Here is a 17,958-nt window from a genome sequence, read left to right as displayed (position 1 = left end):
TAGTTTTTGGTGTTGGAACCTCTGGTGTGGTGGTAGACCTTTGAATTTCACTTACTGGTCGTTCAGTGGTGGTTGGTGCTTTAGTTGTGGTGCTAGGTTCTCCGGTAGTTGTTGGTGTAACGGTTGTAGTGGCTGGTGCAGTTGTTCTTGTGGTTGATGCTTCAGTTGTTGTTTTTAGCACTTCAGTTGTATTGGTTGTTGTTAGAGTCGCAGTGGTTGCTTCCTGAATTGTTGTCTGTGCACTGGTTGTTGAGGCAGGTTCTTTTGTTTTTGGTGTTGTAACTTCTGGTGTGGTTGTTGAACTTAGAATTTCGGTTATTGGTTTATCAGTGGTGGTTGGTGCTTTAGTTGTTGTTCTAGGTTCTCTGGTAGTTGTTGGTGTATCGATTTTAGTGGCTGGTGCATCTGTGGTTGTTTTTGGCCCTTTAGTTGTCGTTGCTGGTTCAGTGGTTGAGGTGGGTGCGTCAGTTGTTGTGGAAGGTTTTTCAGTTGCAGTGATTGGTGTTGTAGAGGTGGTGGTTGCTTCTTCAGTTGTTGTTTGTGCATCAGTTGTAGTGGCTGATGCAGTGGTTCTTGTGGTTGATGCTTCAGTTGTTGTTTTTAGCACTTCAGTTGTATTGGTTGTTCGAGTCGCAGTGGTTGCTTCCTGAATTGTTGTCTGTGCACTGGTAGTTGAGGCAGGTTCTTTTGTTTTTGGTGGTGGAACTTCTGGTGTGGTTGTTGAACTTAGAATTTCGGTTATTGGTTTATCCGTGGTGGTTGGTGCTTTCGTTGTTGTTCTAGGTTCTCTGGTAGTTGTTCGTGTATCAATTGTAGTGGCTGGTGCATCAGTGCTTATTTCTGGCACTTCAGTTGTGGTGGCTTCTTCCTTAGTTGCCGTTGTTGGTCTAGGAGTTTTGGGGCTTACCTTTTCAGTTACTGGTACTTTAGAGACTGTTGCTCTCTCTTCAATTGTGGTGTCTGGTGCTTTACTTCTGCTGTTAAGTTCTTCAGTTGTTGGTGCAGCAGTTGAAGTGGCTCGTTTTTCACTTGTTGAAATTGGTGCTTCAGTCGTTTTTTGCTGGTTACACTCACTTTGTCCACAACAACCTGGTCCACTGGTGATGTTCCCAACTTGTTCCATGAATGGTAGACTTTGCAGGACTTTAGCTGCTACACATGTATTTTCAGTTACACAGCCACACACTGGGTAAGTTGTGTATCCGTGTTTCACTGTGGAAAACAATTATTTTCATCAAGAACACTTTTTTATAGAAACAAGTTAGTTTGACAGCATTCACATGTAATTATTCTAATTTCTAAACAGTGATTTTTATTTTGTTATACTCCATAGTAAGAAGAAATAGTCTGGACTTGTCTATTCCTGTAACATGCAAACACACCTGTGGCTGTCAAGCAGCTGTTTTCCTCTCCTAAACATGAAACAGTTGAGTTATATGTGGAAGTTTTGGGGTCACAAACGATACACCGCAGTTTGTTGGATGACTGAGATCCAGGCACTAACACACAAGAAAAGAAGTATTCATTAATGTTTTGAATTAATCAGAAACTTAGTTATATCTATAAACTTTATGCATTCATACGTACTGGGAAGATTTTGTGAGTTGCAGTTGTCATTGTTGCAGCATTTTACAGATGCACGTACGCTTGAAAAACCCAAGTTGGCTGAAAATAGCTGAATGCCTGGCTTTTGACACAGGATGGATGGTGCACAATCTTTGTAGATTTTGTTTTCTGTAGTTCCTGATGAAGTGGCTGTAGAGTCCAGAAGAAGTTTGTTATTTTTGTTCAAAACAGACAAAACATTAGAAAATAACAACCTTTTTGCCTAAAACATCTTGTAATGAAACATACCTTGAATGGAAGCAATAACACACATTGTCTCTGAGCCACATTTCTTTTCTGTTGTGGTTTCACACTTGTCATCTGTGCAGGCCATACAATGCAAAGAACCACCTGTAAAAAGTAAAAGCATTTGAAACCGCTACTTTCAACGAGTTTACATGTGTTCAACAATATTTTGTAGTTTTTTCTAAAAATAGTAAAAAAAAGAAAAAAAAAGATTGCAAGTAAAATACATACCTCTGTGTTCTGTTGTAGGTCGTAATGTGGTGGTAGCTGTTGCAAATTTTGTTGTAATTAGTCTTTTAGTTGTTGACGGAGTTGTTTCAGTTGTGGTGTTTGTTGTTCTAGTTGTGGTGGTTGCTTCCTGAATTGTTGACTGTGCACTGGTTGTTGAGGCTGGTTCTTTAGTTTTTGGTGTTGGAACCTCTGGTGTGGTGGTAGACCTTTGAATTTCACTTATTGGTCGTTCAGTGGTGGTTGGTGCTTTAGTTGTGGTGCTAGGTTCTCCGGTAGTTGTTGGTGTAACGGTTGTAGTGGCTGGTGCAGTGGTTCTTGTGGTTGATGCTTCAGTTGTTGTTTTTAGCACTTCAGTTGTATTGGTTGTTGTTCGAGTCGCAGTGGTTGCTTCCTGAATTGTTGTCTGTGCACTGGTAGTTGAGGCAGGTTCTTTTGTTTTTGGTGGTGGAATTTCTGGTGTGGTTGTTGAACTTAGAATTTCGGTTATTGGTTTATCCGTGGTGGTTGGTACTTTCGTTGTGGTGCTAGGTTCTCCGGTAGTTGATGGTGTAATGGTTGTAGTGGCTGGTGCATCTGTGGTTGTTTTTGGCCCTTTAGTTGTTGTTGCTGGTTCAGTGATTGAGGTGGGTGCGTCAGTTGTTGTGGAAGGTTTTTCAGTTGCAGTGATTGGTGTTGTGGTGGTGGTGGTTGCTTCTTCAGTTGTTATTTGTGCATCAGTTGTAGTGGCTGGTGCAGGGGTTCTTGTGGTTGATGCTTCAGTTGTTGTTTTTGGCACATCAGTTGTAATGGTTGTTGTTAAAGTCACGGTGGTTGCTTCCTGAATTGTTGTCTGTGCACTGGTTGTTGAGGCTGGCTCTTTAGTTTTTGGTGTTGTAACTTCTGGTGTGGTGGTTGAACTTAGAATTTCGGTTATTGGTTTATCAGTGGTGGTTGGCGCTTTCGTTGTTGTTCTAGGTTCTCTGGTAGTTGTTGGTGTATCGATTTTAGTGGCTGGTGCATCTGTGGTTGTTTTTGGCCCTTTAGTTGTCGTTGCTGGTTCAGTGGTTGAGGTGGGTGCGTCAGTTGTTGTGGAAGGTTTTTCAGTTGCAGTGATTGGTGTTGTAGAGGTGGTGGTTGCTTCTTCAGTTGTTGTTTGTGCATCAGTTGTAGTGGCTGATGCAGTGGTTCTTATGGTTGATGCTTCAGTTGCTGTTTTTAGCACTTCAGTTGTATTGGTTGTTGTTCGAGTTGCAGTGGTTGCTTCCTGAATTGTTGTCTGTGCACTGGTAGTTGAGGCATGTTCTTTTGTTTTTGGTGGTGGAACTTCTGGTGTGGTTGTTGAACTTAGAATTTCGGTTATTGGATTATCCGTGGTGGTTGGTGCTTTCGTTGTTGTTCTAGGTTCTCTGGTAGTTGTTGGTGTATCAATTGTAGTGGCTGGTGCATCAGTGCTTATTTCTGGCACTTCAGTTGTGGTGGCTTCTTCCTTAGTTGTCATTGTTGATCTAGGAGTTTTGGGGCTTACCTTTTCAGTTACTGGTACTTTAGAGACTGTTGCTCTCTCTTCAATTGTGGTGTCTGGTGCTTTACTTCTTCTGGTAAGTTCTTCAGTTGTTGGTGCAGCAGTTGAAGTGGCTCGTTTTTCACTTGTTGAAATTGGTGCTTCAGTCGTTTTTTGCTGGTTACACTCACTTTGTCCACAACAACCTGGTCCACTGGTGATGTTCCCAACTTGTTCCATGAATGGTAGACTTTGCAGGACTTTAGCTGCTACACATGTATTTTCAGTTACACAGCCACACACTGGGTAAGTTGTGTATCCGTGTTTCACTGTGGAAAGCGAAGATTTTCATCAAGAACACTTTTTTATAGAAACAAGTTAGTTTGACAGCATTCACATGTAATTATTCTAATTTCTAAACAGTGATTTTTATTTTGTTATACTCCATAGTAAGAAGAAATAGTCTGGACTTGTCTATTCCTGTAACATGCAAACACACCTGTGGCTGTCAAGCAGCTGTTTTCCTCTCCTAAACATGAAACAGTTGAGTTATATGTGGAAGTTTTGGGGTCACAAACGATACACCGCAGTTTGTTGGATGACTGAGATCCAGGCACTAAAACACAAGAAAAGAAGTATTCATTAATGTTTTGAATTAATCAGAAATTTAGTCATATCTATAAACTTTATGCATTCATACGTACTGGGAAGATTTTGTGAGTTGCAGTTGTCATTGTTGCAGCATTTTACAGATGCACGTACGCTTGAAAAACCCAAGTTGGCTGAAAATAGCTGAATGCCTGGCTTTTGACACAGGATGGATGGTGCACAATCTTTGTAGATTTTGTTTTCTGTAGTTCCTGATGAAGTGGCTGTAGAGTCCAGAAGAAGTTTGTTATTTTTGTTCAAAACAGACAAAACATTAGAAAATAACAACCTTTTTGCCTAAAACATCTTGTAATGAAACATACCTTGAATGGAAGCAATAACACACATTGTCTCTGAGCCACATTTCTTTTCTGTTGTGGTTTCACACTTGTCATCTGTGCAGGCCATACAATGCAAAGAGCCACCTGTAAAAAGTAAAAGCATTTGAAACCGCTACTTTCTACGAGTTTACATGTGTTAAACAATATTTTGTAGTTTTTTCTCAAAATAGTAAAAAAAAGAAAAAAAAAGATTGCAAGTAAAATACATACCTCTGTGTTCTGTTGTAGGTCGTAATGTGGTGGTAGCTGTTGCAAATTTTGTTGTAATTAGTCTTTTAGTTGTTGACGGAGTTGTTTCAGTTGTGGTGTTTTTTGTTCTAGTTGTGGTGGTTGCTTCCTGAATTGTTGACTGTGCACTGGTTGTTGAGGCTGGTTCTTTAGTTTTTGGTGTTGGAACCTCTGGTGTGGTGGTAGACCTTTGAATTTCACTTACTGGTCGTTCAGTGGTGGTTGGTGCTTTAGTTGTGGTGCTAGGTTCTCCGGTAGTTGTTGGTGTAACGGTTGTAGTGGCTGGTGCAGTTGTTCTTGTGGTTGATGCTTCAGTTGTTGTTTTTAGCACTTCAGTTGTATTGGTTGTTGTTAGAGTCGCAGTGGTTGCTTCCTGAATTGTTGTCTGTGCACTGGTTGTTGAGGCAGGTTCTTTTGTTTTTGGTGTTGTAACTTCTGGTGTGGTTGTTGAACTTAGAATTTCGGTTATTGGTTTATCAGTGGTGGTTGGTGCTTTAGTTGTTGTTCTAGGTTCTCTGGTAGTTGTTGGTGTATCGATTTTAGTGGCTGGTGCATCTGTGGTTGTTTTTGGCCCTTTAGTTGTCGTTGCTGGTTCAGTGGTTGAGGTGGGTGCGTCAGTTGTTGTGGAAGGTTTTTCAGTTGCAGTGATTGGTGTTGTAGAGGTGGTGGTTGCTTCTTCAGTTGTTGTTTGTGCATCAGTTGTAGTGGCTGATGCAGTGGTTCTTGTGGTTGATGCTTCAGTTGTTGTTTTTAGCACTTCAGTTGTATTGGTTGTTGTTCGAGTCGCAGTGGTTGCTTCCTGAATTGTTGTCTGTGCACTGGTAGTTGAGGCAGGTTCTTTTGTTTTTGGTGGTGGAACTTCTGGTGTGGTTGTTGAACTTAGAATTTCGGTTATTGGTTTATCCGTGGTGGTTGGTGCTTTCGTTGTTGTTCTAGGTTCTCTGGTAGTTGTTGGTGTATCAATTGTAGTGGCTGGTGCATCAGTGCTTATTTCTGGCACTTCAGTTGTGGTGGCTTCTTCCTTAGTTGCCGTTGTTGGTCTAGGAGTTTTGGGGCTTACCTTTTCAGTTACTGGTACTTTAGAGACTGTTGCTCTCTCTTCAATTGTGGTGTCTGGTGCTTTACTTCTGCTGTTAAGTTCTTCAGTTGTTGGTGCAGCAGTTGAAGTGGCTCGTTTTTCACTTGTTGAAATTGGTGCTTCAGTCGTTTTTTGCTGGTTACACTCACTTTGTCCACAACAACCTGGTCCACTGGTGATGTTCCCAACTTGTTCCATGAATGGTAGACTTTGCAGGACTTTAGCTGCTACACATGTATTTTCAGTTACACAGCCACACACTGGGTAAGTTGTGTATCCGTGTTTCACTGTGGAAAACAATTATTTTCATCAAGAACACTTTTTTATAGAAACAAGTTAGTTTGACAGCATTCACATGTAATTATTCTAATTTCTAAACAGTGATTTTTATTTTGTTATACTCCATAGTAAGAAGAAATAGTCTGGACTTGTCTATTCCTGTAACATGCAAACACACCTGTGGCTGTCAAGCAGCTGTTTTCCTCTCCTAAACATGAAACAGTTGAGTTATATGTGGAAGTTTTGGGGTCACAAACGATACACCGCAGTTTGTTGGATGACTGAGATCCAGGCACTAACACACAAGAAAAGAAGTATTCATTAATGTTTTGAATTAATCAGAAACTTAGTTATATCTATAAACTTTATGCATTCATACGTACTGGGAAGATTTTGTGAGTTGCAGTTGTCATTGTTGCAGCATTTTACAGATGCACGTACGCTTGAAAAACCCAAGTTGGCTGAAAATAGCTGAATGCCTGGCTTTTGACACAGGATGGATGGTGCACAATCTTTGTAGATTTTGTTTTCTGTAGTTCCTGATGAAGTGGCTGTAGAGTCCAGAAGAAGTTTGTTATTTTTGTTCAAAACAGACAAAACATTAGAAAATAACAACCTTTTTGCCTAAAACATCTTGTAATGAAACATACCTTGAATGGAAGCAATAACACACATTGTCTCTGAGCCACATTTCTTTTCTGTTGTGGTTTCACACTTGTCATCTGTGCAGGCCATACAATGCAAAGAGCCACCTGTAAAAAGTAAAAGCATTTGAAACCGCTACTTTCAACGAGTTTACATGTGTTAAACAATATTTTGTAGTTTTTTCTAAAAATAGTAAAAAAAAGAAAAAAAAAAGATTGCAAGTAAAATACATACCTCTGTGTTCTGTTGTAGGTCGTAATGTGGTGGTAGCTGTTGCAAATTTTGTTGTAATTAGTCTTTTAGTTGTTGACGGAGTTGTTTCAGTTGTGGTGTTTGTTGTTCTAGTTGTGGTGGTTGCTTCCTGAATTGTTGACTGTGCACTGGTTGTTGAGGCTGGTTCTTTAGTTTTTGGTGTTGGAACCTCTGGTGTGGTGGTAGACCTTTGAATTTCACTTATTGGTCGTTCAGTGGTGGTTGGTGCTTTAGTTGTGGTGCTATGTTCTCCGGTAGTTGTTGGTGTAACGGTTGTAGTGGCTGGTGCAGTGGTTCTTGTGGTTGATGCTTCAGTTGTTGTTTTTAGCACTTCAGTTGTATTTGTTGTTGTTCGAGTCGCAGTGGTTGCTTCCTGAATTGTTGTCTGTGCACTGGTAGTTGAGGCAGGTTCTTTTGTTTTTGGTGGTGGAACTTCTGGTGTGGTTGTTGAACGTAGAATTTCGGTTATTGGTTTATCCGTGGTGGTTGGTACTTTCGTTGTGGTGCTAGGTTCTCCGGTAGTTGATGGTGTAATGGTTGTAGTGGCTGGTGCATCTGTGGTTGTTTTTGGCCCTTTAGTTGTTGTTGCTGGTTCAGTGATTGAGGTGGGTGCGTCAGTTGTTGTGGAAGGTTTTTCAGTTGCAGTGATTGGTGTTGTGGTGGTGGTGGTTGCTTCTTCAGTTGTTATTTGTGCATCAGTTGTAGTGGCTGGTGCAGGGGTTCTTGTGGTTGATGCTTCAGTTGTTGTTTTTGGCACATCAGTTGTAATGGTTGTTGTTAAAGTCACGGTGGTTGCTTCCTGAATTGTTGTCTGTGCACTGGTTGTTGAGGCTGGCTCTTTAGTTTTTGGTGTTGTAACTTCTGGTGTGGTGGTTGAACTTAGAATTTCGGTTATTGGTTTATCAGTGGTGGTTGGTGCTTTCGTTGTTGTTCTAGGTTCTCTGGTAGTTGTTGGTGTATCGATTTTAGTGGCTGGTGCATCTGTGGTTGTTTTTGGCCCTTTAGTTGTCGTTGCTGGTTCAGTGGTTGAGGTGGGTGCGTCAGTTGTTGTGGAAGGTTTTTCAGTTGCAGTGATTGGTGTTGTAGAGGTGGTGGTTGCTTCTTCAGTTGTTGTTTGTGCATCAGTTGTAGTGGCTGATGCAGTGGTTCTTATGGTTGATGCTTCAGTTGCTGTTTTTAGCACTTCAGTTGTATTGGTTGTTGTTCGAGTTGCAGTGGTTGCTTCCTGAATTGTTGTCTGTGCACTGGTAGTTGAGGCATGTTCTTTTGTTTTTGGTGGTGGAACTTCTGGTGTGGTTGTTGAACTTAGAATTTCGGTTATTGGTTTATCCGTGGTGGTTGGTGCTTTCGTTGTTGTTCTAGGTTCTCTGGTAGTTGTTGGTGTATCAATTGTAGTGGCTGGTGCATCAGTGCTTATTTCTGGCACTTCAGTTGTGGTGGCTTCTTCCTTAGTTGTCGTTGTTGGTCTAGGAGTTTTGGGGCTTACCTTTTCAGTTACTGGTACTTTAGAGACTGTTGCTCTCTCTTCAATTGTGGTGTCTGGTGCTTTACTTCTGCTGTTAAGTTCTTCAGTTGTTGGTGCAGCAGTTGAAGTGGCTCGTTTTTCACTTGTTGAAATTGGTGCTTCAGTCGTTTTTTGCTGGTTACACTCACTTTGTCCACAACAACCTGGTCCACTGGTGATGTTCCCAACTTTTTCCATGAATGGTAGACTTTGCAGGACTTTAGCTGCTACACATGTATTTTCAGTTACACAGCCACACACTGGGTAAATTGTGTATCCGTGTTTCACTGTGGAAAGCGAAGATTTTCATCAAGAACACTGTTTCATAGAAACAAGTTAGTTTGACAGCATTCACGTAATTATTCTAATTTCTAAACAGTGATTTTTATTTTGTTATACTCCATAGTAAGAAATAGTCTGGACTTGTCTATTCCTGTAACATGCAAACACACCTGTGGCTGTCAAGCAGCTGTTTTCCTCTCCTAAACATGAAACAGTTGAGTTATATGTGGAAGTTTTGGGGTCACAAACGATACACCGCAGTTTGTTGGATGACTGAGATCCAGGCACTAAAACACAAGAAAAGAAGTATTCATTAATGTTTTGAATTAATCAGAAATTTAGTCATATCTATAAACTTTATGCATTCATACGTACTGGGAAGATTTTGTGAGTTGCAGTTGTCATTGTTGCAGCATTTTACAGATGCACGTACGCTTGAAAAACCCAAGTTGGCTGAAAATAGCTGAATGCCTGGCTTTTGACACAGGATGGATGGTGCACAATCTTTGTAGATTTTGTTTTCTGTAGTACCTGATGAAGTGGCTGTAGAGTCCAGAAGAAGTTTGTTATTTTTGTTCAAAACAGACAAAACATTAGAAAATAACAACCTTTTTGCCTAAAACATCTTGTAATGAAACATACCTTGAATGGAAGCAATAACACACATTGTCTCTGAGCCACATTTCTTTTCTGTTGTGGTTTCACACTTGTCATCTGTGCAGGCCATACAATGCAAAGAGCCACCTGTAAAAAGTAAAAGCATTTGAAACCGCTACTTTCAACGAGTTTACATGTGTTAAACAATATTTTGTAGTTTTTTCTAAAAATAGTAAAAAAAAAAAGAAAAAAAAAGATTGCAAGTAAAATACATACCTCTGTGTTCTGTTGTAGGTCGTAATGTGGTGGTAGCTGCTGCAAATTTTGTTGTAATTAGTCTTTTAGTTGTTGACGGAGTTGTTTCAGTTGTGGTGTTTGTTGTTCTAGTTGTGGTGGTTGCTTCCTGAATTGTTGACTGTGCACTGGTTGTTGAGGCTGGTTCTTTAGTTTTTGGTGTTGGAACCTCTGGTGTAGTGGTAGACCTTTGAATTTCACTTATTGGTCGTTCAGTGGTGGTTGGTGCTTTAGTTGTGGTGCTAGGTTCTCCGGTAGTTGTTGGTGTAACGGTTGTAGTGGCTGGTGCAGTGGTTCTTGTGGTTGATGCTTCAGTTGTTGTTTTTAGCACTTCAGTTGTATTGGTTGTTGTTCGAGTCGCAGTGGTTGCTTCCTGAATTGTTGTCTGTGCACTGGTAGTTGAGGCAGGTTCTTTTGTTTTTGGTGGTGGAACTTCTGGTGTGGTTGTTGAACTTAGAATATCGGTTATTGGTTTATCCGTGGTGGTTGGTACTTTCGTTGTGGTGCTAGGTTCTCCGGTAGTTGATGGTGTAATGGTTGTAGTGGCTGGTGCATCTGTGGTTGTTTTTGGCCCTTTAGTTGTTGTTGCTGGTTCAGTGATTGAGGTGGGTGCGTCAGTTGTTGTGGAAGGTTTTTCAGTTGCAGTGATTGGTGTTGTGGTGGTGGTGGTTGCTTCTTCAGTTGTTATTTGTGCATCAGTTGTAGTGGCTGGTGCAGGGGTTCTTGTGGTTGATGCTTCAGTTGTTGTTTTTGGCACATCAGTTGTAATGGTTGTTGTTAAAGTCACGGTGGTTGCTTCCTGAATTGTTGTCTGTGCACTGGTTGTTGAGGCTGGCTCTTTAGTTTTTGGTGTTGTAACTTCTGGTGTGGTGGTTGAACTTAGAATTTCGGTTATTGGTTTATCAGTGGTGGTTGGTGCTTTCGTTGTTGTTCTAGATTCTCTGGTAGTTGTTGGTGTATCGATTTTAGTGGCTGGTGCATCTGTGGTTGTTTTTGGCCCTTTAGTTGTCGTTGCTGGTTCAGTGGTTGAGGTGGGTGCGTCAGTTGTTGTGGAAGGTTTTTCAGTTGCAGTGATTGGTGTTGTAGAGGTGGTGGTTGCTTCTTCAGTTGTTCTTTGTGCATCAGTTGTAGTGGCTGATGCAGTGGTTCTTATGGTTGATGCTTCAGTTGCTGTTTTTAGCACTTCAGTTGTATTGGTTGTTGTTCGAGTTGCAGTGGTTGCTTCCTGAATTGTTGTCTGTGCACTGGTAGTTGAGGCATGTTCTTTTGTTTTTGGTGGTGGAACTTCTGGTGTGGTTGTTGAACTTAGAATTTCGGTTATTGGTTTATCAGTGGTGGTTGGTGCTTTCGTTGTTGTTCTAGGTTCTCTGGTAGTTCTTGGTGTATCGATTTTAGTGGCTGGTGCATCTGTGGTTGTTTTTGGCCCTTTAGTTGTCGTTGCTGGTTCAGTGGTTGAGGTGGGTGCGTCAGTTGTTGTGGAAGGTTTTTCAGTTGCAGTGATTGGTGTTGTAGAGGTGGTGGTTGCTTCTTCAGTTGTTCTTTGTGCATCAGTTGTAGTGGCTGATGCAGTGGTTCTTATGGTTGATGCTTCAGTTGCTGTTTTTAGCACTTCAGTTGTATTGGTTGTTGTTCGAGTTGCAGTGGTTGCTTCCTGAATTGTTGTCTGTGCACTGGTAGTTGAGGCATGTTCTTTTGTTTTTGGTGGTGGAACTTCTGGTGTGGTTGTTGAACTTAGAATTTCGGTTATTGGTTTATCCGTGGTGGTTGGTGCTTTCGTTGTTGTTCTAGGTTCTCTGGTAGTTGTTGGTGTATCAATTGTGGTGTCTGGTGCTTTACTTCTGCTGGTAAGTTCTTCAGTTGTTGGTGCAGCAGTTGAAGTGGCTCGTTTTTCACTTGTTGAAATTGGTGCTTCAGTCGTTTTTTGCTGGTTACACTCACTTTGTCCACAACAACCTGGTCCACTGGTGATGTTCCCAACTTGTTCCATGAATGGTAGACTTTGCAGGACTTTAGCTGCTACACATGTATTTTCAGTTACACAGCCACACACTGGGTAAGTTGTGTATCCGTGTTTCACTGTTGAAAGCGAAGATTTTCATCAAGAACACTTTTTTATAGAAACAAGTTAGTTTGACAGCATTCACATGTAATTATTCTAATTTCTAAACAGTGATTTTTATTTTGTTATACTCCATAGTAAGAAGAAATAGTCTGGACTTGTCTATTCCTGTAACATGCAAACACACCTGTGGCTGTCAAGCAGCTGTTTTCCTCTCCTAAACATGAAACAGTTGAGTTATATGTGGAAGTTTTGGGGTCACAAACGATACATCGCAGTTTGTTGGATGACTGAGATCCAGGCACTAAAACACAAGAAAAGAAGTATTCATTAATGTTTTGAATTAATCAGAAATTTAGTCATATCTATAAACTTTATGCATTCATACGTACTGGGAAGATTTTGTGAGTTGCAGTTGTCATTGTTGCAGCATTTTACAGATGCACGTACGCTTGAAAAACCCAAGTTGGCTGAAAATAGCTGAATGCCTGGCTTTTGACACAGGATGGATGGTGCACAATCTTTGTAGATTTTGTTTTCTGTAGTTCCTGATGAAGTGGCTGTAGAGTCCAGAAGAAGTTTGTTATTTTTGTTCAAAACAGACAAAACATTAGAAAATAACAACCTTTTTGCCTAAAACATCTTGTAATGAAACATACCTTGAATGGAAGCAATAACACACATTGTCTCTGAGCCACATTTCTTTTCTGTTGTGGTTTCACACTTGTCATCTGTGCAGGCCATACAATGCAAAGAGCCACCTGTAAAAAGTAAAAGCATTTGAAACCGCTACTTTCTACGAGTTTACATGTGTTAAACAATATTTTGTAGTTTTTTCTCAAAATAGTAAAAAAAAGAAAAAAAAAGATTGCAAGTAAAATACATACCTCTGTGTTCTGTTGTAGGTCGTAATGTGGTGGTAGCTGTTGCAAATTTTGTTGTAATTAGTCTTTTAGTTGTTGACGGAGTTGTTTCAGTTGTGGTGTTTGTTGTTCTAGTTGTGGTGGTTGCTTCCTGAATTGTTGACTGTGCACTGGTTGTTGAGGCTGGTTCTTTAGTTTTTGGTGTTGGAACCTCTGGTGTGGTGGTAGACCTTTGAATTTCACTTATTGGTCGTTCAGTGGTGGTTGGTGCTTTAGTTGTGGTGCTAGGTTCTCCGGTAGTTGTTGGTGTAACGGTTGTAGTGGCTGGTGCAGTGGTTCTTGTGGTTGATGCTTCAGTTGTTGTTTTTAGCACTTCAGTTGTATTGGTTGTTGTTCGAGTCGCAGTGGTTGCTTCCTGAATTGTTGTCTGTGCACTGGTAGTTGAGGCAGGTTCTTTTGTTTTTGGTGGTGGAACTTCTGGTGTGGTTGTTGAACTTAGAATTTCGGTTATTGGTTTATCCGTGGTGGTTGGTACTTTCGTTGTGGTGCTAGGTTCTCCGGTAGTTGATGGTGTAATGGTTGTAGTGGCTGGTGCATCTGTGGTTGTTTTTGGCCCTTTAGTTGTTGTTGCTGGTTCAGTGATTGAGGTGGGTGCGTCAGTTGTTGTGGAAGGTTTTTCAGTTGCAGTGATTGGTGTTGTGGTGGTGGTGGTTGCTTCTTCAGTTGTTATTTGTGCATCAGTTGTAGTGGCTGGTGCAGGGGTTCTTGTGGTTGATGCTTCAGTTGTTGTTTTTGGCACATCAGTTGTAATGGTTGTTGTTAAAGTCACGGTGGTTGCTTCCTGAATTGTTGTCTGTGCACTGGTTGTTGAGGCTGGCTCTTTAGTTTTTGGTGTTGTAACTTCTGGTGTGGTGGTTGAACTTAGAATTTCGGTTATTGGTTTATCAGTGGTGGTTGGTGCTTTCGTTGTTGTTCTAGGTTCTCTGGTAGTTGTTGGTGTATCGATTTTAGTGGCTGGTGCATCTGTGGTTGTTTTTGGCCCTTTAGTTGTCGTTGCTGGTTCAGTGGTTGAGGTGGGTGCGTCAGTTGTTGTGGAAGGTTTTTCAGTTGCAGTGATTGGTGTTGTAGAGGTGGTGGTTGCTTCTTCAGTTGTTGTTTGTGCATCAGTTGTAGTGGCTGATGCAGTGGTTCTTATGGTTGATGCTTCAGTTGCTGTTTTTAGCACTTCAGTTGTATTGGTTGTTGTTCGAGTTGCAGTGGTTGCTTCCTGAATTGTTGTCTGTGCACTGGTAGTTGAGGCATGTTCTTTTGTTTTTGGTGGTGGAACTTCTGGTGTGGTTGTTGAACTTAGAATTTCGGTTATTGGTTTATCCGTGGTGGTTGGTGCTTTCGTTGTTGTTCTAGGTTCTCTGGTAGTTGTTGGTGTATCAATTGTAGTGGCTGGTGCATCAGTGCTTATTTCTGGCACTTCAGTTGTGGTGGCTTCTTCCTTAGTTGTCGTTGTTGGTCTAGGAGTTTTGGGGCTTACCTTTTCAGTTACTGGTACTTTAGAGACTGTTGCTCTCTCTTCAATTGTGGTGTCTGGTGCTTTACTTCTGCTGTTAAGTTCTTCAGTTGTTGGTGCAGCAGTTGAAGTGGCTCGTTTTTCACTTGTTGAAATTGGTGCTTCAGTCGTTTTTTGCTGGTTACACTCACTTTGTCCACAACAACCTGGTCCACTGGTGATGTTCCCAACTTGTTCCATGAATGGTAGACTTTGCAGGACTTTAGCTGCTACACATGTATTTTCAGTTACACAGCCACACACTGGGTAAGTTGTGTATCCGTGTTTCACTGTGGAAAACAATTATTTTCATCAAGAACACTTTTTTATAGAAACAAGTTAGTTTGACAGCATTCACATGTAATTATTCTAATTTCTAAACAGTGATTTTTATTTTGTTATACTCCATAGTAAGAAGAAATAGTCTGGACTTGTCTATTCCTGTAACATGCAAACACACCTGTGGCTGTCAAGCAGCTGTTTTCCTCTCCTAAACATGAAACAGTTGAGTTATATGTGGAAGTTTTGGGGTCACAAACGATACATCGCAGTTTGTTGGATGACTGAGATCCAGGCACTAAAACACAAGAAAAGAAGTATTCATTAATGTTTTGAATTAATCAGAAATTTAGTCATATCTATAAACTTTATGCATTCATACGTACTGGGAAGATTTTGTGAGTTGCAGTTGTCATTGTTGCAGCATTTTACAGATGCACGTACGCTTGAAAAACCCAAGTTGGCTGAAAATAGCTGAATGCCTGGCTTTTGACACAGGATGGATGGTGCACAATCTTTGTAGATTTTGTTTTCTGTAGTTCCTGATGAAGTGGCTGTAGAGTCCAGAAGAAGTTTGTTATTTTTGTTCAAAACAGACAAAACATTAGAAAATAACAACCTTTTTGCCTAAAACATCTTGTAATGAAACATACCTTGAATGGAAGCAATAACACACATTGTCTCTGAGCCACATTTCTTTTCTGTTGTGGTTTCACACTTGTCATCTGTGCAGGCCATACAATGCAAAGAGCCACCTGTAAAAAGTAAAAGCATTTGAAACCGCTACTTTCTACGAGTTTACATGTGTTAAACAATATTTTGTAGTTTTTTCTCAAAATAGTAAAAAAAAGAAAAAAAAAGATTGCAAGTAAAATACATACCTCTGTGTTCTGTTGTAGGTCGTAATGTGGTGGTAGCTGTTGCAAATTTTGTTGTAATTAGTCTTTTAGTTGTTGACGGAGTTGTTTCAGTTGTGGTGTTTGTTGTTCTAGTTGTGGTGGTTGCTTCCTGAATTGTTGACTGTGCACTGGTTGTTGAGGCTGGTTCTTTAGTTTTTGGTGTTGGAACCTCTGGTGTGGTGGTAGACCTTTGAATTTCACTTATTGGTCGTTCAGTGGTGGTTGGTGCTTTAGTTGTGGTGCTAGGTTCTCCGGTAGTTGTTGGTGTAACGGTTGTAGTGGCTGGTGCAGTGGTTCTTGTGGTTGATGCTTCAGTTGTTGTTTTTAGCACTTCAGTTGTATTGGTTGTTGTTCGAGTCGCAGTGGTTGCTTCCTGAATTGTTGTCTGTGCACTGGTAGTTGAGGCAGGTTCTTTTGTTTTTGGTGGTGGAACTTCTGGTGTGGTTGTTGAACTTAGAATTTCGGTTATTGGTTTATCCGTGGTGGTTGGTACTTTCGTTGTGGTGCTAGGTTCTCCGGTAGTTGATGGTGTAATGGTTGTAGTGGCTGGTGCATCTGTGGTTGTTTTTGGCCCTTTAGTTGTTGTTGCTGGTTCAGTGATTGAGGTGGGTGCGTCAGTTGTTGTGGAAGGTTTTTCAGTTGCAGTGATTGGTGTTGTGGTGGTGGTGGTTGCTTCTTCAGTTGTTATTTGTGCATCAGTTGTAGTGGCTGGTGCAGGGGTTCTTGTGGTTGATGCTTCAGTTGTTGTTTTTGGCACATCAGTTGTAATGGTTGTTGTTAAAGTCACGGTGGTTGCTTCCTGAATTGTTGTCTGTGCACTGGTTGTTGAGGCTGGCTCTTTAGTTTTTGGTGTTGTAACTTCTGGTGTGGTGGTTGAACTTAGAATTTCGGTTATTGGTTTATCAGTGGTGGTTGGTGCTTTCGTTGTTGTTCTAGGTTCTCTGGTAGTTGTTGGTGTATCGATTTTAGTGGCTGGTGCATCTGTGGTTGTTTTTGGCCCTTTAGTTGTCGTTGCTGGTTCAGTGGTTGAGGTGGGTGCGTCAGTTGTTGTGGAAGGTTTTTCAGTTGCAGTGATTGGTGTTGTAGAGGTGGTGGTTGCTTCTTCAGTTGTTGTTTGTGCATCAGTTGTAGTGGCTGATGCAGTGGTTCTTATGGTTGATGCTTCAGTTGCTGTTTTTAGCACTTCAGTTGTATTGGTTGTTGTTCGAGTTGCAGTGGTTGCTTCCTGAATTGTTGTCTGTGCACTGGTAGTTGAGGCATGTTCTTTTGTTTTTGGTGGTGGAACTTCTGGTGTGGTTGTTGAACTTAGAATTTCGGTTATTGGTTTATCCGTGGTGGTTGGTGCTTTCGTTGTTGTTCTAGGTTCTCTGGTAGTTGTTGGTGTATCAATTGTAGTGGCTGGTGCATCAGTGCTTATTTCTGGCACTTCAGTTGTGGTGGCTTCTTCCTTAGTTGTCGTTGTTGGTCTAGGAGTTTTGGGGCTTACCTTTTCAGTTACTGGTACATTAGAGACTGTTGCTCTCTCTTCAATTGTGGTGTCTGGTGCTTTACTTCTGCTGTTAAGTTCTTCAGTTGTTGGTGCAGCAGTTGAAGTGGCTCGTTTTTCACTTGTTGAAATTGGTGCTTCAGTCGTTTTTTGCTGGTTACACTCACTTTGTCCACAACAACCTGGTCCACTGGTGATGTTCCCAACTTGTTCCATGAATGGTAGACTTTGCAGGACTTTAGCTGCTACACATGTATTTTCAGTTACACAGCCACACACTGGGTAAGTTGTGTATCCGTGTTTCACTGTGGAAAACAATTATTTTCATCAAGAACACTTTTTTATAGAAACAAGTTAGTTTGACAGCATTCACATGTAATTATTCTAATTTCTAAACAGTGATTTTTATTTTGTTATACTCCATAGTAAGAAGAAATAGTCTGGACTTGTCTATTCCTGTAACATGCAAACACACCTGTGGCTGTCAAGCAGCTGTTTTCCTCTCCTAAACATGAAACAGTTGAGTTATATGTGGAAGTTTTGGGGTCACAAACGATACACCGCAGTTTGTTGGATGACTGAGATCCAGGCACTAAAACACAAGAAAAGAAGTATTCATTAATGTTTTGAATTAATCAGAAACTTAGTTATATCTATAAACTTTATGCATTCATACGTACTGGGAAGATTTTGTGAGTTGCAGTTGTCATTGTTGCAGCATTTTACAGATGCACGTACGCTTGAAAAACCCAAGTTGGCTGAAAATAGCTGAATGCCTGGCTTTTGACACAGGATGGATGGTGCACAATCTTTGTAGATTTTGTTTTCTGTAGTTCCTGATGAAGTGGCTGTAGAGTCCAGAAGAAGTTTGTTATTTTTGTTCAAAACAGACAAAACATTAGAAAATAACAACCTTTTTGCCTAAAACATCTTGTAATGAAACATACCTTGAATGGAAGCAATAACACACATTGTCTCTGAGCCACATTTCTTTTCTGTTGTGGTTTCACACTTGTCATCTGTGCAGGCCATACAATGCAAAGAGCCACCTGTAAAAAGTAAAAGCATTTGAAACCGCTACTTTCAACGAGTTTACATGTGTTAAACAATATTTTGTAG

General features: G+C 40.8%; 2 protein-coding genes across 2 annotated transcripts in view; both read right to left on the bottom strand.

Moving 5' to 3' along the window:
• Positions 1 to 608: 608 nt before the first annotated feature.
• On the bottom strand, positions 609 to 15,192 carry LOC139072054 (mucin-2-like). The gene is made up of 25 exons (XM_070555244.1): positions 15,108 to 15,192; positions 14,841 to 15,008; positions 14,636 to 14,752; positions 12,657 to 14,465; positions 12,429 to 12,530; positions 12,162 to 12,329; positions 11,957 to 12,073; positions 9,693 to 11,786; positions 9,462 to 9,563; positions 9,195 to 9,362; positions 8,990 to 9,106; positions 7,016 to 8,824; positions 6,787 to 6,888; positions 6,520 to 6,687; positions 6,315 to 6,431; positions 4,762 to 6,144; positions 4,534 to 4,635; positions 4,267 to 4,434; positions 4,062 to 4,178; positions 2,083 to 3,891; positions 1,855 to 1,956; positions 1,588 to 1,755; positions 1,383 to 1,499; positions 908 to 1,212; positions 609 to 725 (listed from the first exon to the last, which is right to left on the bottom strand). Exons 1-25 carry the CDS (start codon positions 15,190 to 15,192, stop codon positions 609 to 611), a joined length of 11,631 nt encoding a protein of 3,876 aa, XP_070411345.1.
• Positions 15,171 to 17,958, bottom strand: part of LOC139072053 (mucin-19-like) — a 24,613-nt gene continuing 21,825 nt past the window's right edge. Inside the window, exons 34-37 of the mRNA XM_070555243.1 lie at positions 17,787 to 17,888; positions 17,520 to 17,687; positions 17,315 to 17,431; positions 15,171 to 17,144 (exon numbers count right to left, since the gene is read on the bottom strand). Coding sequence (XP_070411344.1) covers positions 15,262 to 17,144; positions 17,315 to 17,431; positions 17,520 to 17,687; positions 17,787 to 17,888 — 2,270 coding nt within the window. The 3' untranslated portion in view covers positions 15,171 to 15,261. The remainder of the gene's footprint in view (positions 17,145 to 17,314; positions 17,432 to 17,519; positions 17,688 to 17,786; positions 17,889 to 17,958) is intronic.

Source organism: Nothobranchius furzeri, chromosome 10 (genome assembly GCF_043380555.1).
Source record: "Nothobranchius furzeri strain GRZ-AD chromosome 10, NfurGRZ-RIMD1, whole genome shotgun sequence".
NCBI classification, from domain to species: domain Eukaryota; kingdom Metazoa; phylum Chordata; class Actinopteri; order Cyprinodontiformes; family Nothobranchiidae; genus Nothobranchius; species Nothobranchius furzeri.
The sequence above is the reverse complement of the archived record's forward strand: the minus strand, read 5'-3'. Positions and strand labels throughout refer to the sequence as shown.

Bases quoted from the DNA above. Each gene is read 5' to 3' on its own strand.
- LOC139072054 (XM_070555244.1), bottom strand. From the start codon at position 15,192: ATGGCCTGCACAGATGACAAGTGTGAAACCACAACAGAAAAGAAATGT. The intron at 8,825-8,989 runs GTGTGTTTGCAT...CGCTTTCCACAG, and splicing joins CAGCTGCTTGACAGCCACAG to TGAAACACGGATACACAATT. The intron at 1,957-2,082 runs GTATGTATTTTA...TACTTTTTACAG, and splicing joins ACCTACAACAGAACACAGAG to GTGGTTCTTTGCATTGTATG.